The 24,177-nt window shown below is 34.7% G+C and overlaps 2 protein-coding genes across 4 annotated transcripts in view; both read right to left on the reverse strand.

The window, feature by feature from the left end:
- Positions 1 to 117: 117 nt before the first annotated feature.
- LOC148957460 (translocating chain-associated membrane protein 1-like) lies at positions 118 to 11,739 on the reverse strand. Its single transcript, XM_089115285.1, has 11 exons — positions 11,557 to 11,739; positions 6,390 to 6,453; positions 5,832 to 5,959; positions 4,883 to 4,999; positions 4,532 to 4,590; positions 4,014 to 4,098; positions 3,213 to 3,283; positions 1,955 to 2,065; positions 1,341 to 1,412; positions 831 to 902; positions 118 to 482 (listed from the first exon to the last, which is right to left on the reverse strand). Exons 1-11 carry the CDS (start codon positions 11,674 to 11,676, stop codon positions 269 to 271), a joined length of 1,113 nt encoding a protein of 370 aa, XP_088971411.1. The 5' UTR covers positions 11,677 to 11,739; the 3' UTR covers positions 118 to 268.
- Positions 11,740 to 11,869: 130 nt separating this feature from the next.
- Positions 11,870 to 24,177, reverse strand: part of LOC135689711 (potassium voltage-gated channel subfamily KQT member 1) — a 28,171-nt gene continuing 15,863 nt past the window's right edge. For all 3 annotated transcript variants that reach the window (XM_089115284.1, XM_065207031.2, XM_065207032.2), the window contains 9 exons: positions 23,649 to 23,759; positions 21,183 to 21,278; positions 20,548 to 20,656; positions 20,070 to 20,121; positions 18,750 to 18,828; positions 17,299 to 17,393; positions 16,179 to 16,204; positions 15,691 to 15,749; positions 11,870 to 13,737 (listed from right to left, as the gene is read on the reverse strand). In XM_089115284.1, the coding sequence (XP_088971410.1) occupies positions 13,636 to 13,737; positions 15,691 to 15,749; positions 16,179 to 16,204; positions 17,299 to 17,393; positions 18,750 to 18,828; positions 20,070 to 20,121; positions 20,548 to 20,656; positions 21,183 to 21,278; positions 23,649 to 23,759 (729 nt within the window). In that variant the 3' untranslated portion in view covers positions 11,870 to 13,635. The remainder of the gene's footprint in view (positions 13,738 to 15,690; positions 15,750 to 16,178; positions 16,205 to 17,298; positions 17,394 to 18,749; positions 18,829 to 20,069; positions 20,122 to 20,547; positions 20,657 to 21,182; positions 21,279 to 23,648; positions 23,760 to 24,177) is intronic.

Below are 24,177 nucleotides of genomic sequence, written 5' to 3' on the forward strand. Positions count from 1 at the left end.
ATCTGTTTTTGTTGGGTTTTCAGATATCATTACAACAAATGTATTTATACAATCATAACTGCTAGTAATAAAAAGAATTTTAAAAAAAGAGTAAAACACAGAAATGAAGAAACCATCTTAAAACTCCACAGCAATTTTTTCTAACAAGTCAAAATCAAAACTACAAGAAAAACAAGGGGAAATTTGTGAAAATGTATGAGTTTATCATTATTAGAAAGGGCAACTAGAAATTGCAGCGGAGTTATCTTTCGCCAAACCAGGTCTTCATTTAGTCTTCCTTTAGTCGGGGTTTCGGAGAGCCGTTTTGTACTGCATCACCATCATCTTTTGACTTCTTCTCCTTTTTGCCTTTCTTTTTCTGGTCCTGTCGGGACTTTTTCTGGGTGACAGCTGAACGTTCCCTATAACGCTTCACTTGGAATGTTATGAAATTCCATGCCATCCACGCTTGGACTAAGATAACAGCCAGAAGACAAGCTAGCCTGTTAAAACAATGACAAAAAGATACTGAAAAGTACAACAACAGGCTGGACTTATGCTTACAATGAACTACCTACTTATTAGGCACAACGCGTAAACAAAGATCCTAGTAAACTTAGAAGCCACATCTATGACTCCATAAGATCTTAGTAAGCCTAAGAAGGATATACTTACTGCTTACAACGAAATCAACCAATTGGTCCAAGGATGCACAAAGACAGGTTCTATTACTACTAATAATAATACTCTAAAATGTTGATGAACAACCCAATTCTGATATGTAAAATTGAAGGAATTAATATTAAATGCAAGGCTTTTCGGGTTGATAAAATCGAGGAGCATTAACAAACCTGAAGGTTGGGTTGTTGAAGTTACCAGAAGCAATGCTAAATGCTGATTGGTCTGCTTTGCCAAGACCAAACCTGGTGAAAGGAAAGAACATGTGAAGGAAAATACCAAATTGAGACTCTCAATTTGCACCTTCAGAAATTTTACGGTATCAAAATGTAGAACTAAACAGATATAATGCACGCTACAAAATAAGCTAGAGTTTTCTTGTTTATTTTAAAAGCTTCTGGGCATTACGGTTCATTTTTAATTTTTAAGTGATCTGCAAATAATGACTATTTCAATTAACAGGATAATTTTTTTTCTTATGACACAGGACCTAAAACATTCCCTGCACGCCTTGAATTAATCAGGTTCTTATGCGGATGAGTTTGCTGTATCTGTTAATTGACTTTTGAACCCTGCTTAACTGAATATCACTTATGCGTCACGTTTTATTAACAGGAAAAAAAGAAACAACAATTTACTGATAAATTAAGACCATTACTTTATCACAAACACATTTGACTTACCAGAAAGTGAGGATCGACAGGGTAATTGTGATAAGGCGAGCTGGAACAAATAGAATCGACCACACCGTGAAACTACGACAAGAGACAAAGAAATTCTTGAAGCGCGAACAAGTGCCAGCTTCAATGTATTCGTAAGAAAAATATTTGGGTTGGAATTCTCAGTACTATATAAAGCATGACATTAAATCATTGAATGTTTATCATCTGATTATTAAACATACAAAAGTGATCGCCCTGTAGAAGCTAAAATTGTACTGCAAGACGAACGGCTATTATACTGGACTTTATGTATCAAACATTTTTGATAAATTAATCGAGATTCTGTGGGTTGACCACAAGGATGAATTCTTGGATATATATGTTCTCCCAGTGACAACGAAATTGCGAAAATCAACTACTCCATCTGGTTGGCAATATTTTAATGCAAGTTGTACAGTATGTAAAATATAAAAAACAAAAAATAAAGAAAATATGAAAAACTAAAAATATAAAGCAATTATTTTAGTTATCATTGCAATATTTGACTTCTTTTTACAATATATCTGAGACACGATCTCTTATGACAGAAGGGCTATCACCATATAAAAAGTATTTCATTTCAAAGCTGAACTCACCCATATTGAGCGATTTCGAACATTCCTAGGCAGTGCAAGATTCTACTTGCATGGAAGACAACTTCCGGGATGTAATGAACAACCAGCAATACCAAGGCAATTCTTGTGAAGCTGTGCACAAATTGGAAAGCAAGGATTAAAATCTATTTGCAGCTGCGAATGTTTAGCGGCAACCACCGTTTCGTTAACGCGTTACCGTGGCATTCCCGTGAAATAAATGATAAATAACAGAGTCTAGAAAGTATTAACGGTTCCATGGCTGTAAACCGGAGGAAAATTATTCAGCGATGCAGTAGTTTTGAGGAAGGTCAATGCGTTACTACAAAACTATATGCGATTTTACTTCAATACCATTTATTAGAAACTTTTACACAAAAGATATAAAAAAATTTGAAGAAGGTGGAGGGCAAAGTTTCATCCGGAGGAGGGTTGAGGAATTTTCTGAAATCTGATAGATAAAACTATTTCTTAGCACTATGCGATTTTTATCATGATTTTTCGATCGATAGTGCAGAATTTTCCCAATCATCCAAACTTTGGGCAGTCAAAGAACAGCAACAATGTAGCGTCACTTTTCATCGTTTACACACCGTTTCTACCAGGGGGGGGGGGCACCAGCCCCAAAATAATGGGGCGGAAAATGAAGGGGAGGAGCTGATAAAGGGGTGCAATTTTATTATCTTTACAACTTAAAAAATGTTTGGGTATACATTTTAAAGCTAAAAATTCCTAAGAACCTTTAACAAGGAGGGAAAACAATAACCACACTCTAAGAACCAACTTTTTGGCACGATAAAGCTGTGTTTTATAGATGATCTTCATTATAGTCTTTTACTATTTAAGGAAATGATGACCCAACATGCAGTACAGTAAATAATCATCAAAATTGAGGAAAAAGATCTAATGAAAGATAGGAAAACTTACACATAGGGACACCCTTATGTTTTTAGTCCAGCTTTGGAAAAGTTAGAAAAGTTTCCTTAATTGTTATAAATATCCATTTATTAAAAGTGCAAATAAAATGCCGAGGATCCACTCTAAAATCTATAACTTTTTTGAAATGATTGAAGACATTGTACTCTATAAAATCAACCAATTGTAAACACAGTAAGACCTACCAAGGCTAAAGTGATATTATTTTCAAACACATTTATAATGACTCGAAAGCAAATTGGAAAGATAGGCAATTGTACAAGAGAAATTGAGAGTTTATTGCAAATTATGCTGTATTGGAACAAAATTTTGTAAAAAAACTTACTTCATTACGTAGGCAGCTGAAATGAATACCATGTAGAGGGAATAATGGGTGACTTTTTGAGGAATTTCTTCCTATAAAAGAGATAGATGGATGTAAATTGGCAAATACTCTAGTAAGTAGCTATTAAGGCTTACTTCTTTAAAAGCAGCTTAAAAAGAATCAAAAGTTATCTAGTTATAGGTATAAGCCTGTCCAAAAACCTTTAGCCCAGGAATCTGTTATATGCTAGGAGGTTCTGGGGTAGGGTTGGCATAAAATAGAACCTGGGTAAGAGGGGGTATAAATTACAAAATTTTAGCTATCATTTAGTGCAATGTATCCAGTCAACTATTGGGCCTCTCACTCAGGGCTTTACAAAAAAACCTGCAACTTATCGAGACCTGATGAATGAACTTCAGCAATAGCCCTTGTTTTTTTCAGTTGCTAGATTTTTCATTTATTAAAGGATACTTTAGTTTTCCTTAACTTTGCTGCACTCGAAATTTGAACTGGGTCCACCCGTGGTATGGTTCCCAAACTTGAATTTTTTCAAATAACTTATTCCCTCATCAGTTGGAACTAAAGGGTAATTCATAGATTGGCAAAAAATTTTCAAATGCAAAAACAATTTATTGTGAAACATATAAAAACATCTATTCCATACTGAAAGTTTGTTTTCAATTTCTAATTAATGAAATCCCAATAATCTATTCTAATTTTGTGATTGTCTTCCCTTAAAGTGTTGTCCTTCAACTGATGAAATTAATTAAGCAATATAGTTAACATCAACCTCAGGATTTAGAAGATTTTTGTGTAAAATACCTTTCTAGTTTTCATGAAGTATAACTCTGGGAACATGTGAAGCCAATAAGCAACTTGAAGCATAAAGAACAACTTAAGCATGAAACTAAAAAGAAGAGAAGTGAAAAGAACAGTTATAAAACATAACAAGGCAAAGGTAAATTCAACTATTCTTCAATCATCAATATAACAACAAAAGCAGTTAGCATAGAATATTGTCTTCGCTACTTAACATCTTTGGCTGGTTCAAAAGGCCTCCCAAGTAAAAAAAGGTGCATTCATTTCATTAACTTAAAAGTTTCTGCTGCATACAGTATGATAAAACTTGCTTTGTCACAAAAGTTTATTCTGATTGTGATATGTCAAGCTACATGTTTATCTCTACTCATGACCCTAATTTGCAGGTATCTCAGCTTCAACTGAGAGTATCTTGGTTGTTCCCCGTGTCTTAAAGAGATTGATTTGAAAAGCATAAGCTAATACACTCAAGCCAAGAACTTATTGCAGCTTACAATGCTTAGTGGCTAATAAATACTTACGACATCTCTGTGTGAGGATATCCAGTCCATAGTGATTGGATCTTTGGGATTAGATTTTCCTAAATCAAATACAAAATTTAATTACAAAATTTAATTGGATCTATATAACAAAGATCAACCTTAGTAACTTCAAAGAAAATCTTTGTACTAAAACACATGTTCCTGAGTTAATCAACAAGATTTCCATGCTAGTTTTAGCTGAACACAGTTTCTTGGCCATAACAAATCTCTGGCTGAAATCACGGGCTTGATTCTCTTGTAATGTTTCAATAATAGCATTTTCTGATTACAGTCTAGTATAAGAAAGCAAACTTCCATAATTTTACATAGTATACAATATAAATATTTTACCTTCATTATCAAGTCAATGCCCACTCCAATAGAAGCTATGAATATTGGAAGCATGTTGCCAGAGTCATTGAACTTGCTAGTTTTTGTCTTTGACATGTGCAGCTTTCTGTTAACTTTCTGCAGAAAATCATATTTGTGATGGTGAAAACTAAGCACACACTAAAATGTTCTCTACTTTTCAAATCTATAAGTTTTTGTCTTGAGAATCACAATTAACTTGTTTTTGTAATTTCAAACACTTCTAAAACATTTCTGCTCAAGAATTGCATTATAAGATAAATTGTTTTCCTTTGATTTGGCAGCTAAATGATAGAATAAATCATGATAGAATAAGTCTAGCATAGAATGAATCACGGACATCATAAAACCAGCAAAAAATTTTAATGAAAAGGAGTGTAGGCAAAAGAGGCCTCTAAACTAATTACAAAAAGAACTGCAAATAAACTTAAAATTAACTAACTAATAAGCAATTTGAACTAACCCAATTACAATATACTAATTTGACTCAAACCCTCAAACTAGTCCATGTAGCTTCAGCTACTAAAATCACCAGATCTCTGGCTATGTGTGGGGGTTGTTGATTAGCAAAAGATACAAAGCATTACAGAATCGAGCATTTTGAATAATGCATTTTGCACCATAGATACAACATTAATCCACAATTGTATGATTCACAGTAAAGTATAAATCCCCTCAAGTATTGATATTTGCAGATACGAAGGAAAGAAAAACTATTTAGTCATCAATGAAATAAAGTCAAATAATCAGATTCTGAACGTATGAATGTATGAAAGTAATGATCAAAAGGGTTATTTTATAATCAAAAGGGTTAACATAACATAAACTTTCTGGTAAAAATTCATATAGTTTCTGCTCCAAATACTCATGCTGATTACTAATGCTCAAAAAACATGCTGAAAATATGTAAATAAAATATAAATTTACTTACATCAAGCACATATTCTTGGATAACTGCTTGAACAACAATCCAACATAACATTTGAAAAAATATACCACACAAGTCCTTCCAGCCATTGTTATACAAGACATTTAATGCTGCTGAAGCATCTGTTGAGTCTTAAAAGGAAGACCGAAAGTTTTGAAAAGAAAGGACAAATAGGATAATTAGAAACACTGGAAAATAAATTTTGATGATGCTTTTAGTGTTGGCTAGTTTCTGTACAATTTATAGCAAAATAATACTTTTGTCACATCCGTTTGAATTTGTGTGTTTATAACAACTCTAATAAATATATTGAAGTTTTCACTTTCTTAAAACATGGCTGAAACTCTGCATTTTCAACTTTTATATCATGGATATCATCAATAATATTTAAATTTTGTATGTTAAAAACAATAACGCAAGCATGTAAATAGTTGTAGATTCTATATTCAGGCAACTTTGTAGATTCTATGAAACCAAACAAAATAACACAACACATTGCAGTGCCAGTAGCACAAGCATTAAAAATGAAGCAACTGCCAATGCAACAAGAACCAAACTCACCATTAGCATTTTGGGTTACATTGTGTTGAACAGCTATAAATAGGGAAGCTGCATTGCGTGTAGCCTGTAAACAAAACCACACATTTAAAGAGCTAGATACCTACTACAATAAATCTTTTCTCTTGTGCAAACAAGCTTTAATGTAAGCTATTTCTACTGATGCTGCAAACTGTAAAGTCAAATCAAGTAATACCTCAAAGATACTCTTCATCCATTTAAGGGCTATATAAGGGTACTGGTCAAACACCAGTTTCCTAATATTTGCGTTTCTAAAAAGTTATTGCTCTTAAAGTACTCTTAAAACTACAAAAAGACAAAGGTTTACGTACAGAGCATTTAGCAAATATAAATATATTTTTCTAGCAAGTTGCTGATGGACAGATCTAGCAACTGACTGATTTCACTCCAGTAAATAGCTCTGCTTGTTTAAGTCAGGCATGTGATTTGAAAGCATTTTTAAAGAAGCATAATTTTGCCTTTTAGCCTGAATAGAAGTATTGCCACCTTTTACATTCCAAGTCAATATAAGTATGAAATTTGAAAATTTGAACTTGGAAATATTTCTTAGAAAAATTTTCTAAAAACGTCATGGTCTTGACAAATTCCTCTTTGGACACTAATGATGCAGACCAAGGTAGAATTTAGTTGAGTTTCTGATTCCCTGTGTATATAAATTTCACACAGGGAATCAGAGACTCAACTAAATGCTACAAATGTCTTTGTTCTGTCTGCCAGTTAGATAGAAAGACATCAAGGCAAGATATATTCACTAATCAAGGCAAGATATATCAAAGCTACAATATGTCACACCATATAGGCCTTTTCATAGCCAGAATGAGTGTTCAAGCACTCGGTTGAACTCTCTTGCACAAGCAGTTGCTCAAAAAGGATAATAACTATAAAAATGCTGAAAGCCTCTGTAATGTGTAAAAATTTGTATGATCGTGCTTTGAAGTACTTTTGTGTATAGTAATATCAAATCAAAATGAATTGTTGCAATAATCTTTAATGCACTCCAAGAAAGATTAAATAGGCAACATCACATTAGCAAAATAGTTTGCAGTGGGATTTGCAATTTGAAGACAGGCAGCTAATGCCCTTTGCTGTCTCAAAAACAATTTAGGGCAGCAGTTCTGACAAGCAGCCAATGGGAGGGTGTATTCAAATCACTAATGAAACAATGGAGCCCCCTTCTGGGGATTCCTCTTTCGGCACTACATCTCCTGTTGAACTAAAGGTGTTAATGGGGCAATGATGATGATTCAGAAAATTGCAAACAGGCAGTCCCATTGGCTGATTGTCATAAAAGCTGTCCTTTATTGTTTTTGGGACAGCATATCAAACTTAGGGGCAGAAGCTGCCTGTCTGCAAATTGTAAATCTCTAATGCAAATTATTATGCAGGCCTGGCCGTTTGAGGCGAGCGATAGCTCGCGCTCGCCTCCACGCTCCCCTCGCAACCTGAGGCGAGCTATGAATTGCTCTCCTAAACAGAACATGAAGGAAGAATCGCTCCCCTAAAATTTCCTATTCAGAGAATTATGAAAACGCACAAGGGTTAATTGGTTTATTTTTGTAACAGCGATTTCTCCCGTCATTGCATTTTTTGCAATTAACTTTTTGCTTGTTGGGCGGTTTTTGTTATGATAGGCATAAACTTCGATCTATTTGGAAAAAGATAGTTAACCGAAAGGTACGTTTGTAGCGATTAGAACCTTTCAATCTTAAGAAAACAGGAATATTTTTGGAAGGAAAGTCGAAGAAATTGGTAGGAATTGTAGATTGGGGATATAATAAGACAGCAGGTCCCTTCCAGCAATAGAAACAAAACTATCCCTCAAAGAGAACAAGGTACTCTGCCTTGCAGATCAAAAACGACAACCAAAACATGGAATTCCACTATCCAGCGGCATTTACTGAAAAACCCAGATTGGGTGAAAACTATAACGGCAACATGTTTGGCATCATTGGCAAAGCCTGATCATCGTTCCATCTAGCAGTTTGTGAATCTATCTACTATATAAACATGACCAACCGCTTTTGTGTAGACATAAGTGAGTTCGTTTTCACCTTAGGACTCCGTTGGTAACATTTTCAATAGGAAAGCGGCACTGATTGGACAACCTCAACAGTCATGTGCTCGCGCTTTCTGATTGGCCTATTTCGATCCAAAACTGGGTATTTTTGCGTAAAGTTTTTCATCTTTGTTCTGACGTTTTATTCTCTGAAGAGTGCTAGACGTATAACTTCAGCTTGTTTTAAATTTTTTTTTCAAAGCCATTTTCAAATTCTGTACAACAAAAAGATTGTTTTGCAAGAGAATTGTTGTTTTTGTGTTGTGCCAGCTTTACATGAAACTGAAAGAGTCTGTTCTTTTAAATACTTCAAGTAAAGGGGGTGCCTAAGTCACGGTTAAAGCAAATACAAATTGAAAGAAGTAAAACAGCACACTCCTGACTGAGGCAATTACATTAAGGCAACCGACAGATACTAAAGGGGCTTATTAAGTCATCTGTCGATTGCCTTTAAAGTACATTCCATGTGTTACTGATTTAGCTCGCCTCAGCAAATGAGGGGAGCAATTCACAGCTCACCTATAAAAATACAAACGGCCAGGCCTGATTATGCTAATGTGTTCAGCATAAATGTGCTTCGTTTATAAATTTTATGTATCTACACTTAGTGAGCAAAAGTATTGCAAAGGTTCGACAAAGGAGTAATGGCGACCGCATTGTCAACAGCAAGGCGGTCGATATTGAAACCACTTTTGTGAAGCCGTAAGGCGTCTTTTTATAGTTAATAACCAACCAAACCAAACTTCAAACCATTGACAGCACTTTTAATTTAAAAATTGAAAAAAGTTACCTTTTAAAAAATAAAAAAATTTAACTTTTTATTTGACAGCCTTTCAGCTTTGAAACCTTTGTGAGACTTGCTAAAACTTTATCAAAAAGTTCAGTAGCAGGTTCTGTTAATCGAGACATGATAAGTTCAGAAAAACATTTGAAAGATCACATTTAGGCGTTGGAGAACCAATTCGATGATAGATGGCCTTGTGTTTGGTGGAAAGTGGCATATTTAAGTCATTTTTTAAGCCTACTCTTTTACAGCTACTGAGGCACTTGAGTGAACCTGTTTATCGCGGGAATTTTGGTATTTTCATTAAATGAGAGGATGAAATGTTGTTTCATGCAATTTTCAGCATTATTTATTCCTATTACAACATCGCGATTGGTTGGAAAAAATGGACTTTACGATTTGTGACACATTTTATTGATTTGAATTTTGCTGCAAAATATCACGAAGTGGCCGCTGCGATTAGGTCCATTGCGGCTCCAAAAATTTCCGACCAAAACATTTAGCATATTCTCCAACAAAAGTGAGGAAAATGAGCAGTTCTAGACACCAAAGCATAAAGTAAGTATTCCCGAGTTAGTCTTTATAAGATCTCGCAAATTGGTGCAAAGAAGAACTTTTTTATAGCAAATATTTCATAGGTACTTCAATCATCATGGCTCAATTTTTGTGATTTTGCAAATGTCGATATTGTTTAGAAATACGCAAAAATCAAGAATATTCTTGCATTTCTTATCATCAGCATCAAACCTTGATAAATTTTCCAATATATTCAAACTAAAAAGTCATCTTATGACTTTTATGAAACTTGCTATGGCCACTTGAATTTTGGTTCGCTAAAAAATTTCGCTGCAGTGCCGCCATTTCTGTTTCAGCCTGTGCAATACTTTTGCTCACTAAGTGTACATCACAAAGGTCATGTTGTTGTTCCAAACCTTTTTTAAAAACGCTTTAGCTGCCCAGATGATGTTCTAAGGACTAATGTAGTTCAAATACTAAATGCCTATTAGTATTCTTACACATTTGCAGTGGATTTGATGTTTGATAATGAGTGCCTGCCAAAAACCAGGAGTAAGGCCAGATTAAACAAATGCTTGGTGGTACAGCTTTGTATTCGTTTGTAATATTGAAATATTTGATGTAAGTAAGTCTTTGTGACTGACATTGACAAGTTCCAGTATCCAAATTATATAGACATTTAAGATGTTACAAATATTGTTGAGCTTAAAATGCCAATGAGAATCTAAAAAGGGCAGAGGGCAGGCAGGAGACGTCAATTGAGGTGCACATAGGCAATAGCATGCATCAGGAGTCAGGCCTGCCTAGAGAGTTCCTTCTTCATTAATCAACCTTTAATACAATCCTTTAAAAGCAAATAAGATTTCAATTTATATTCTCCTTATTGCTAATGTACTTTAGTTAATAGTTTGATAGTGTTTCATGTGTTGAGCATTTGTAAATTAGATTTAGAAGTGATTCATGATAGAAATGGAATCAACTTTGATCATAAAAAATTTGCAATTCCCATGATATTCTGAACATTCTTCTTCAATCTGAAGATGAAAGGTCTCAGATACTACCGACTATTTCTCACAAACAAAATCCACCAAAAGAAAACCTTTTTCTTAAATACCTTTAGTTTCAAAGATTCACTTAATTGTCCAGTACACTAGGTTACCAGTTTTCAGAAAACTGACTGATGTACAAACAAAAGAACAGCACATCAGCACAGGAGATCAAAATTACTTGTCATGCGAATAAGGCACATTACTGTCTTATTCCATTGTTAAGAATGCTTCCACATCCTGTTATATTTTGGAGTTTGAAATATTTTGATGAATTCTGATATATTTTGCTGTTAAATTCGAACTTAACAAAGAATTTTTAATCTACTGTCCAAAACAAGAGCAGCTTCATTCAAGTTTCTTCACAAAGATAAAAGTCACAACTCCAGTAAATTTTAAATACAGATTTGCTTATTAGACGAACGTTCACTGGGTTTCTGCTGAGTACTGTATGGCTTTATACTTCGAGGGTCAGATGGTAAAGTTTTGTAAACAGGGAATTGAAACGGCTCATCAGAATACAAAAAGGATAACAGCTTTAATAAAAATAAAGATCTATGCATGGATTTCATTGTGTATTTCTAATAGCTTCAATTCAATGTTGTTTTATACCGTCTATTGAAACGTTTGCAGATCATTTTGATAAATTGCCATTGGGAATATTGGGTCGTCTTGTATTCTAAGTACACGTCATGTAATGCAACAACAACTTCATGGCCTAATTTGCTCAACGATGCAAAAACTTACCTGAAGCATCAAACCAATCAAAAAGACCATGCAAAAACACGAAGCAATGTCGCCATGATTCTGTATGAAAAATTCCTGGCTAAGGAAAGGCGGACTTTTTCCTTTACGGCGAAGAGGCATTTGTGTTGATGTTTCTTACCATAGGCCACGAGCGGCACAGCATGACAAAAGAAATTTCGAGTTTACAAGTCTCCCGCTTTCAAAATCCGTCTCAATGTAGCAGCCAGACAAAACGACCAATCATTTTCCAAATTGCCAGCTACAAAGAGACGTTATTTTGAAGCAGAGCCTCGCATTACACATCTTACCTCATTATCAATAAGAAAGGAAAACTTCAGTGGGCCTGATAAATTGATGGTATGAGCATTTTCAGTAAAAGTCTTTTTTCGAATCCTTGATAACATTGACAAGAAATTTTTAAGAAATTGCCAAAAAGTTTAGCACTGAAAATTGCTGATGAAAATGAATCAAGACACCTAATGTTTCCTGGGCTTTTCAACTGTCGAATAAGCAAAACCTAGATTTTTTCAAAATATTTCCTAAAGAAATACGGTGTTTCAAAGCTAATCTTGATGATCTGATGAAAAGCTAATGAAGACAACCAAAATAATTTCAGTCAGCCATACTTGTTGGTTACAATTTTGTTTCTCGACTTATTAAACAAAAATCACAAGAAAGGTAAAACAGGACCCTTTCATTAAGGCAATAATTTATGCAAAATAAAATGGATAGATTAACAGTACAGTAGTGTTGTAAAAATTGGAGGTGATTTTAAGTAAAAAATTTACTTGGAAGCACAGATAACGCCCCTTCCTGCTACGTAGGTGAAGAAATCATCAATTGACTTTGAAATCAAATTAGGGGCTGATCGTTGTTGTAGGCGAACATTTTTAGAAAAGAAAGATAATTCTTTTGAAATAATATTACATCTAATTAAGGCGAAGAAAATATTCATTTCCAGAATATACGTCCAGCCCATGAAGAACATGAGTTTAAAAACGATTGCTTATTTTAACCAAACTAAGCAACATTTAGTTCAAAACTAAATATGAATAGTTGTTACAGTTACAAAAGATGTTACAGTTAAATGTTCATTATTAGTGTACTGGTAATAAATGTATGGCTTTAAATACCTGAAACTACCTGCAGGATTATTACAAAATATGCTTCATGTAAAAAATGCTTTCCAGGCTACGCCTAAACGGGTTTCTGATATAAATGACATTAAAAAGTCTATTTTACATTAAATGATACCTCTCATTCGAAAGTGATGAAGATTTCAGGAAGCAATCTTCTTTCAATCTAATGGACCCGTAAAATAATACAATCGATAAAGGAGGTATGATAACGATGCATATACTTGGTCTACATGCCAAAGATAAAAGTTTACAGAACTTCAAAATGAATAGTTAGCAAAATAAATATTGTTGTGCTTTTTAGGTCATTTTTGTTAGGGAAATCATCTCATTGGCATAACGTTTTCTGTTGAAAGCTATCAGATGCTTCATCTTTGATCTCAAAGATACAATTTAAAAGAAAAATGTCCATTTCTTCAAACCCAGAGGCTTTCTTATTTTCTTTATTTCGAGAACCTACAATCATGGCTCTTTTCATTAAAACTCTCTATTTGCCTGGGATGAGCATTCGGAAAAACGAGAACATTATGGCGTGGTAATCGTATGGAACTTGAAAGTGACGTTGACCAAGGTGGGAATATATCTATTGTTGTTGCTTTTACTAATAACCATTTCCTGGGGCTGTTGGCAAATGATTCCGCTAGGCCCTTTAGCAACTGTAACAACATTAGAAAACCCCTTTACAAAAATATTAGATATCAATGAAAAATATTTACCGTGAAATTGATATTACAAAATTATCTCTTAGAAACCACATTTTATGATATTTCCTTAAATCTTATAAACTTACAATGCCTCAATGTGCTTGTTTATAGTGATCAAACTACCCCCTTTGTGTCGTGTGAGTTCAACAGCTCCAGCGTATGACGATCCACGTCTAATATTATAAAAACCCACAGCTACTTCCCGAAAATTTTGAGCCGATGTGATTAGACTAAATGAACTAAACATTTGATCCTTCACGTGCCGACTGAATGTATTTCTCAGCAAGAAGCTCACGAAGCAAGTCTGTAACATCTGACATCTGATGGGTTAAAGTATTTACCTAGAAACAATTTATTCTTAGTATTTTCATGAAAATATGAATACGTTACAAACTAAAATTGCTATTGAAAAATACAAAGAATTATTTCCTCTAGTAAATAAAATTTCTCTCTTCTTTAAAGGATTTGATGAGGATTGCAAAGTAAATAAAATATTTTCAATTAGGTTTGTTGTCGCTGATATACGACACGTGACAAAAGTATTAGGACGATCGCCTCAAAGCAAATGTGGCTAACCCTTTGCTCAAAGAACAACATAGAAAATCGGTGGAACATAACGAGATTGCTGGCTGGGTTTCCAATTGCAATTTTACCCAATTGTAAAAATAAAGACCTCCAGGTATCTGGCAGCCGCCATTTCCACTGGAACTCACTGAATTAATTTTGCAACGAAATATCTTAGGATACAGTAGAAAATCTCAAGAAAATTCTAAAAGAGTTCATTTTTGGTCTTAGAAGATTTCATTTCTTGGATTTTTTTATGAAAACTAGTTGTTTTCAATTACATCAAGGCTTTGACTTTGACGGGGTTATTGAAAGACCATGATGTTAATATTCTTGAAATTTTTGTCACAATTGCAACATAGCTAGGTTTATTGTCTTGCTTAAAAGTTAAATGGTCTTTGCAAATAATCATTACTTGTTTCTGTACTTGCCTGGGGACATTCCACAAACAATTGGACATAATATTTAGCATTGATTGACTTCCCACACAGGGGCAGTTTGTAGATGCCATTAGGCCCAACCAACAGTCGGTCTGCCCTGGCTTGCCATTTTTTCAATTTTAGTCAGCATTGTTAACTCATTGTTCTTCTAAATAACATGTGTTGTAGACTTGCTGCAACCAAACTTTCTTGTAGTTTCAGCAAACAAATTACTCGCTAGACACAAATATTTTATTGCTTCTCGTTCTCTTTCTGGTCGCTTTTGTGTTTTCGGCATTGAAACTAAAACATTGATATTTTCCATTTCTTCCTGACATTTTGCTACCTTTCTATCATAGAAAGGTAGAAAATAAATTGAATTTGTTAGGAATTGCGTTTTTGCTGACGCCATTTCTAGAATCTCGCCAAAACAGCAAGATTTGTTCAATCAATGTTAGAATGCTAGTTTTCGAGCCGCCATTATGTTATTCATCGTCCTAATACTTTTGTCACGTAAGTGTACAGTATTTACATTTATGTTAGAGAAAACAAAGAAAGGGCGACTGCAAATTATTTCTGATGAAAAAATACTGTACATAATTGTGAGCGTGGCTTTCAACAGAGCCTTCCTCAAGGACTTGAAATGTGCCTTTTGATTCCCTAAATTCCAAATCTGGACATGCAAGCTTTTAAAGTACTGTAATGTTTGCGTTTGCAATTTCAAGAAGTACATACGAAAATAACACGTAATGCTAAATGAGGTTCAGTCGAGAAAGGTAAGTTTTCTCTTTTTTCCGATTTTGAAAAGGAGATTTGTCTAATTATTATTTTTCTTTTATAGAGTACCGAAGTGATGACGTCATTAAAATCAATTTTAGAATTTCTGAATTTTGAACCTAAAAGAGCATCATGAAATACCTTTAAACAAGCAAAATCAGTTAAAAGCATCACGAATTGGCTTAGATCTGGCCACTTGAGCACAGGCTCTTGCCCCATCAAACCTTTGTAATTTGGTCTTGATTCATAACTTTACAAACCAGGCCAGAATAACAGTAATCCGTTAGCAAACTTGAAATCTTTCACCGGGCATATCTCGCCCAATTTTGAACATATCTTACTAATTTTGCACAATGAGAGGTATTTTATGCCGCTCTTTCGGATTATGCGGCCAAAATCAATAAATTCTATAAATAGATTTTTGGTGACGTCACACTTCGGTACTCTATATTCTCTCAAAAATACAAATGTCCATCTGACTGGCCTTGCTATCAAGCATGGTGAGAAAGTACAGAGTTATTTTCTCAAACAAACCTTGGATTCAATTCGTTCAAGTTTCATTTCGGTTTCCACCTTCGATGCTTGAATTTCCTCTAAAAACAGAAACAAATTTTCATCCAATTAAAATAAGCACACTGTACTACCTTGTTAATATTGAATACTTGTATTTTTTAAACACACACATGCAAAGAGCTAATTTCTTTAAAAACCGTTTAATAAATTCGACTATAGGTTGATTTGAAATGAAAATTTAAAACCTTAAGGAATTTATTACCCTAAAAAGCTATGTTGTCTGATAGCAAGCTATTTGTTAAACCATTTATCTATAAAAGCGAACGATCTTGCATCATGAAAATGAAACGTTTTATTGGAAAAAGTTAAGGATCCATTAACAACAATGAGGTACTTTGCTGTGACTGAAAAATTTACAAGAGCCAAAGCAGTAACAAAGAGTGCACTAAAATTAGAACTATCCAAAACATCAAAGTCAAGAGTAAAAATATTGTCCAAAAGCTATTTACCTTGAACTCCCCTCGAATCATCAACCCTAAAAAAAGATGTTATTTCAGTTTTATAAGTTTGAAATTTATTTCATGAACAAAGCCTGGGACGAGTATAAACAGTGCCTCCTTATGGATTTCTAAAGTGTGACGTCACCAAAAACCTATTTTTTGAATATTTGAATTTTAACCACATAACATAAAAGATCATCATGAAATACTTGGAAATGTGTAAGTTTGGCCGAATATGTCTAAAATCGGTTGAGATATGGCCAACGAAAGATTTGAATTTTGCTAACGAATCACTGATATTTTGGCCCTGTTCATAAAGTTTCGAACAGGGAACAAAATACAGAGGTTTGATGGGGAAAGAGCCAGTACACATGTGGTCATATCTCTGCCAATTCGTAATACAATTGACTGTATTTGCACATTTTTGATATATTTTCAGGTCATAGGATCCAAATTCGAATATTCTAAAAATATTTTTAGTGACGTCATCACTTAAGAACTCTATTCGATGCCATGTAAGTATTGATAAAAAATTTCATCCTACTTCAAAATCCTTCCAGTAGGGTTATTAAATTTAAACCTTCCAACCTCGTTGATCGTCTACTTTATTTTAAGAACACCGAAAGCAATTATTTAGAATTGAATTTAGAGCAAAAAACTTATGGAAACAAAGATTTGATCACGTCAAAACATAGATTTGGCAAAGGACGCCAAGTTTGCAACAGTGCATTTCTAATAGGTCTTACACACAATTGACAATTCGACCTTTCGAAATTAAGTATCGTTTGTATTTGCATTTGTATTTTAAATTTTTTTTGTATATGAATTTTTAATTTTTTTTTGTTTTTACATTTTTATTTTTATTGTAATAGAAGCTATATTTATCCGCAGTGTTCCAGTCCTTTTCAGTCACGTGACCACACCCCGGGATTCCTATGCCTGGAATTGCAGTGAGCTGGCGACTATCGACTAATGAAAATTTGGTCATGTCAGGGAGTCGAACGAAATTTCAAAGTCAGTGGCCTAATCCATCTAGGTGGCCTAATCCAAAGTAAAAATACCTTAGGGACGAAATCATACCATCACAGGAAATAAAGATGACAAAATGGAACATTAAAAGCATGCTTACTTTTTCCTGATTTCCTTGATTCTCTCAAAAATTTCAACATGGGCTGCCGCAAATCTATCTAGAATGTCTTTGACATCATACGGCCTTGTGGATTGCTAAAAAATGAAACATTACATCGATAAAAATTTAAACGCAACATTAGGAAGACACAGTTCACGATTCTAGATAGACTTTTTTATCGCTTCAAATTCAACAATGTTTAAAAAAGTCTGTTTTAAAATGTACTGACAAGTGCTAGCAGCTTTTAAATTTCATATACTTCAACAAAATCATATAGTATTTCAAATTAGAATGTTAAAAACTACAACTCCACATACACTTGTAAACAAAATGCTCATCATCATAAAGATACTATTCTGTTTTGATGATGTTCAAATTTGCATTAATTAAAGTATAAAGTGCTGAAAAAAGAATGTGAGACCGCATTGCGAGTCTAGCTTTCAGGAACGTCCCTATCTTGCAAAACATTCCCTAATTGGAATTGGGCTGGCAAATTGGCGCGAGCAATCCTCTCTACTAAGAACAAGCCCTGCACCAAGCCTTCCGCCCCTGAACACAAGCGCCCACAGCCTCTTGAAACTGACAAGCCTCTCGGACAGTAAAATATTAATAAGATACAAGAATTTGGAACGCAAAAAATTATAGAAGTATTTTACGTCCATATTCTCTTGCCCCTGACATAAACAATTCACCGTGCACCATTTAAAAGCCTCGTATATTTAACTGACTTTTTACCAAGAGATGCAGTGTCTCAGGCATTCACTAGACTACACTCCCCTCACGAAAGTATCCGGACAGTTTCGAATTCAGTTGCGAATCTGTTGTTAGAGAAAATTTGTTTACAAATTTCAAAGTCAGTTTTCATGAAAATGTTTTTATCAATTTCCTCGAATTTTTTCTTGAAGTTTCTTTGGCCTTTCATTTATTTATTCGTCGAAAAAATAATCTTATCGATATGTAAGCAAACTCTATGAGGGTTTTTCCTCAAGATGGTAGCGACAGAAAAAAAAGAATTGACTTCTGAGCAGTGTCTAGAAACAATGTTTTATCACAATGACGGGAAAAAGCTATCATTAAGTTGCTATACCATTGAATGCGCAAGGACTGCCGCTTCAACATATGCAAAAAAAATTGAAAAACAAGAAGCATAAAAAATTTGTCACGGTCAAAAAGCAAGAGCTCTCGCGACACCAACGTCTGAGCGTTCCACCCTAACCAAATTTGCATCAAAACTGGTTTGCATCATTACGCAAAACTGCATTAAATGTTCATAAACAATTAAACTTTCAAAAGCTGTCGGTAAATATTGCAAGGAAAATGATAATGAATTGTAAATGTACCCTCGCACCGATCGATTTCAGCAAAGAAAAACATTCTAAAAGACCATTTTAAGCAACTGAAGATAGTTGAATAATTTTGTTAGCTTTCAGCGTAACGAATGGGTATATTACCTTGAAGTTACGCAGAGCAACGTTCATCTGAAGACGTCTTATGAATCCCAGAGCATGCTTCTCGCCAATTGTGAGATTTCTGTATAAATTAAACAACAGGGTTAAATGTAGATGCTGGAAATGGCCCTTTATAAAAATAGTCTTCAAAATAAACGCTATCCTTATCTAGCAATTAACGGTAACCGGAACAAAGGCAATGCTCTCATGAAAGTTTCTAATTTGCAATAAATTCTCCCTGATTTTTCAAGGGTTTCTTTCGCCTTGGTCCAAGATTTCATTACAGTGAAGAAATTGATTGCAAAGGAAATCATTAAAATCTTACAAATCTCAGTAAGAAAGAAAATATCTGCAACTATGCAATCTTGAAAAATAACCAGTTGCATTTTAAGTTTAAAATTTGAATAATTTCTACAAAAGATGATAACTAAATTTTGTCGAAAATTCATTAAATTTCTATAACCTTTATATCCAATTGTCAAACATGAGTGGAAAAAAATGTATCACCTTCGAAATGCCTGTTTAAGCCCTTTGCATTACTTAGGCCACAAAAATTAACGGCAGAGGCAGCCAATAACTGTTAACCAATTGAACAGCAGAATTTTTGTGTTTATTCAAAATATAAATAAATATTTAAACCTAAACCCATTACGAGGGCGGCCCGATGTGCTTCATAAAACTGTTTGCCGAGCTTTTCAAACAACGAACTTTAGTTAACATGTCGCTGGACTCTATAAGTCATAATAAAATACATTGTGATAAAATACCAATACAAAACATCGTGATATTTGTATCATAATATACAAAATGATTTATTGTAGTTGTACACTTCAGAACAGCCTGCGTATTTTGCGACACGACATATTTGCATACAAATTGCTTCAAAAAGCCCATAAAGAACTTTTCTAAGCAAAAGGAACCTTTAGCGACTAGCTTCAAACACACCGCTATACAAGGATAAATAGAGTACAAATAGACATTCAAAGGCAGGATTTCCTTGCAAATTGATAAAAAAATCTATGGGTGTTTACCCCCTGATATTTTCTTTTGATCGCTCAGACAAAGAAACTGGCTTGCGGTTACCATTACCATAGGAAGACACGCTCAAAAAATTACGCCTATACGATTCTTTAATGGAGCATAATCTTAACTGCAGGCAGTCAAATAATGGTATAAGTGCATATTCATTGGTTTCTAGACGAAGATTAATAAACGGAAAGTTTTCAGTCATGTTATGTTACATAATGTAATAAAACAAACGGTTTTGTGGCTTGCTTAGTTAGAGAAACAATTCGAAACCATAGGTAATAAATCAGGAATTACCGAATGTGGATGTTTTCGAATGATTCGTAGCTAGAATTCAATGCCGATAAATCTGTAAGATAAAAAATTTGACAGTGATGAAAGCTAGCACTTGGAAACATACAGCTGGGATAAATTCAAAACGCTTCAAAATTAATAACAGTTTAAAAGTACAACTAATCGCACAAGAACAAACATTTTACGGACAGGAAAACTATGCTTTGCTAGAAAGGTCTCAAAACAATTTAATCAACCCTTTGAGAACAAGCATTCAGATAATTTAATAAAGGGAATAATTTAAATTTTTATACTATATCCTAAAATCCAATGGCTGCTATAACAGGTAAGAAGCAACATTATATTTGGAGCAAAATGCCAAAGGGATTGCAAAATCATGCACTAAAAATAGTCACTCTTTTTTTATTTATAAAAAACGACATCTTTAGTAAAACAAATTAAACGTTAGCTAATGTTACACATGAAGAAAACTCAACATTACCTAAAGAATTTCTGTGACTATTAACCATAGAAACCCGTAGTTTCATATGTGTCAGCCAAGTCTTCGTCAAGCCTCGCGCTGGGTTAGATGCATAAACTTTCCATGCAATCTGCAAAGAAACACCAATATTGTCTGTTCATAAGCCAATAGGAAAGAAAATCACTGGCGGAGTAAAAGAGTTTGTGTAAATAGGTAGATGGGTATGAGCCCCTTTTGGATGTTCATAGATGAAGCTCAAGTTAATGCCCTCTCCATATACCGGTATTTCTTAATAACAAATTGTTGCGAATATGCAACAGTTTCGATTCACACTCTCAACTGAAAACTTGAATTGCGCTGGATATGCCTTATCGTATCGACGCAGGGTCCAGGATATTTCTAACTCGATGCCATAACGTTGGCCGGTATGTTTCACTACTCATGCTACGAAGCGCCCTGGATACTAAGAGGGGGCAGGGTACCCCTTCATGTATCCCGATGAAACGGATATGCCTACTCGATTCGAATGTCTTACATATGGACTTGAAAATGTTGAGACCGCAAGTGGAGTATAAAACGTATGTATGCACGTGGATCGAATGTTTACTTCCACCTTCCTGCCCCTAGTAGTTGGGGATTCTGCGAGAAGATCGTACCTGTATGAGTTCAGCAGCTGGTCTTCTTCGTCTAGTTTTTTGTTTCAATTTCCTTTGCTCGATTACTTGCAGTGCAAACCCTGAACCAATTATACCCTATAAAGGTAGAGAAAAAACGATATAGAAGTAGTGGCACAACCCTAAGAAACATAAAAACAGCACTCTGTATTCACTGTGACCATTCAGACCGGGAGGAATGAAATGAGCAAACAGCGCTGTACCTATTTTACTTATTTTCAGGCCTCAAACACAACACGGAATTATACTATCCAAATATCAAAAAACTTTGGGGGGGGGGGGTTAGAATGTGGGTTGTATCACTTCTTCTATTTTCAGATATAAATATCCTTTTAATAATGCAAGCATGAATCATGCGTGCTGAAATTTCGGGAATAGTATAGCACTTCAAGGTAGTGATAGTGCATACACACGCTATTTTTTCATAAAAAACCATCCATAGAACATTGACCCTAAGTTGACAAAAAATTGTGTAGACAGACGGAGTTCGTTTTCTCTCTTGGACTCCAGTGGTAATTTTTCTTTAGGCACGCGGCACTGATTGGTCAACTACACCGGTCTTGTGCTTGCGATTTTCTGATTGGCCTATTTCGATCCACAACTGAGTATATATTCTTCATCATGTTTTTTCGGACCCTTATTCTGACATTATATGCTCTGAGGAGTGCTAGACGAAAAAGCTTTGTAGCCAATATGTTATAAAATTTTTGCTTTTTTTAAAGCCATTGACAAAAAATTTAAAAAAAACCTTAGTACTGATCACCCTCAATCTTAAGAAACTGATTGAAAATGATACAATTAAAAATGGAAATGATTCGTTTCGATGACTCGGTACATATTTCAGGTTCAACTGGCAAAGATAGCTTATAGAAAGATGTTATCTTATATTGCATTTTTGTGTTTTTCTAAAAAAAAGTAGCTCTTTAACACTTAGTAATTAAGAAACTTAGTAATTTTATGGAGTAGAGACATGGACTGTAACAACAACACTTGAGAGACGTCTTGAAGCATTTGAGATTTAGAAAAATGCTGAAATTGTCATGGACGGAGAAAGTGAAAAAATGAGAAAGTGCTTCAACGAATAAATGAAAAAAGAAAGCTGATCAATACCTTAAAAGGCCAGGAAACTGAAATATTTTGGGCATTTGATACGGCTAAATAACATATACAGAACACTGTTAGAAGGATATATAGATGGAAAGAGAGGCAGAGGTCGCCCAAGGATGAGTTGGTATGACAACATAAAGGAGTGGACTGGGATGCGGTATGAGAGGGCAACAAGAACTGCAATGGACCGAGACAAATGGAGAGCTACTGTGCCATCCAACGTCGAAAGATTTGGAACATAAAGAAGAAGAAAGAATTAAGAAATCTTAAGAAAATTTTATCACGAAAATTAAAAAAATTATCACTAATCGCGAGTTAAGTAAGCTGCTATTAGAAAATGCATGCATTGGAGTTCACATTTTGGCCTCTGCAATGTGACGATAGAGAAAGGGTTTCACTCAACAAACTCAGGTAAGACAACCCCTGCTTGGAAGATCTTGTTCAACAAAGGTTAGATAACCAAAGATAATCCAAGGTTATAAGATCTTCAATTGGTTCACTACCACCAAAGAACCAGACTGAAAACATGCTATAACGCTTTCATTTTTTTGTGGAAACATTTTCCTACAAGTTTGCTAGGTTTCTAAAAAATGCTTTAAACTTTACACCTTGCTAGAACAAATGATAAATGTATGGGAGGGGCATCAAGAAAGCTCAATTTTGGCTTCTAAGCTCTTAAATATGATTCCAAGGGATTTTCCCTTAATCTTACCTAAAGCTTTGCTTTATTCATTGCTACAATTAAAAAGGCGGTGGACGACATCACAGAATCCTCCACAGCCATGCCCCTACTCTGGGCAAGTTCTAATGGTCTTGTATTTTGTATTTGTTTTGTTTCTACCTAGCATCCAAAGGTAGTTTTTAGGACACTGAGAGGTTATGCTTATCGAGCAGTGTCCTGGGCCCTTCCTCTCGATGTGACCACGCCTCATGACTCCTTCGCGTTTACAGAGGGCTGGCGACTCTACCCACTTTGGATGAAAGCTGGGTCATGACAAGGACTCGAACCACGGACCCTTGGGTCTGTAGTCAGCGCCTCTAACAACTGAGTCATCCTCGCACTATATTATCTGTCGCAATATATAGTCAGGTCTTATTAACTATCAAGCTGGCAACTATACAATGGCTTAAAATTGACAAATGTTGCTTCGAGACAAATGAAGCCCCCCTAGGATTTCTAAATTGTTTGATTTGCATTCAGCAGAGATCATACGCACTTTTTCATCTTAAATTGTCTGCTGGATGCTTCAAAATAAATAAGATTTCAGTACAATGAGATCAATTTGAGATTATTATGCGACTGCAGATGGAGAAGATTAAGGAAATGCAAAACATACTCACAGCAGGCATCGCTATAAACCCTGCTCCCATAAGTGCAAAAATGCAGAGAACTATTTTAGACAATCCGGTAACAGGGGAGACATCGCCATATCCAATGGTTGTCATTGAAACCTACAAGAATGACACAAAAATTTAGAAACACAAAACGAAATCAACTAACAAAGTATTTTGGGAAATTTCAAACTTGTTGAAAGTGGATTACGATGATAAGCATCAATCTGTAAACTTGGTTGATTTTAGGCCACGTTGGCAGGCAATCGGAGCCGAATTTGCATTGTCGACTTTGATGTGATACACTCCATCTTAGTGCTTACATATAGGATCAGATTCGACTTAGGCTTTTCTGTACCCGAAAAAGCTTTATTTTGCTGTTGTTACGAAGTCAAATTGAAAAGATAAGAAGTATTGATTTAAATCAAAATGAAAATTTTAACCTAATTGTCTTTTACTCAACAGGCTGTTATTCTGTGCCAAAATCTCCCCCCCCCCACAAAAAGAACATACCTCTATCTTATTGTAGTGTTCAATC

Source organism: Rhopilema esculentum, unplaced genomic scaffold, assembly GCF_057945365.1.
Source record: "Rhopilema esculentum isolate cy_ngs unplaced genomic scaffold, ASM5794536v1 HiC_scaffold_24, whole genome shotgun sequence".
In the NCBI taxonomy this organism is placed as follows: domain Eukaryota; kingdom Metazoa; phylum Cnidaria; class Scyphozoa; order Rhizostomeae; family Rhizostomatidae; genus Rhopilema; species Rhopilema esculentum.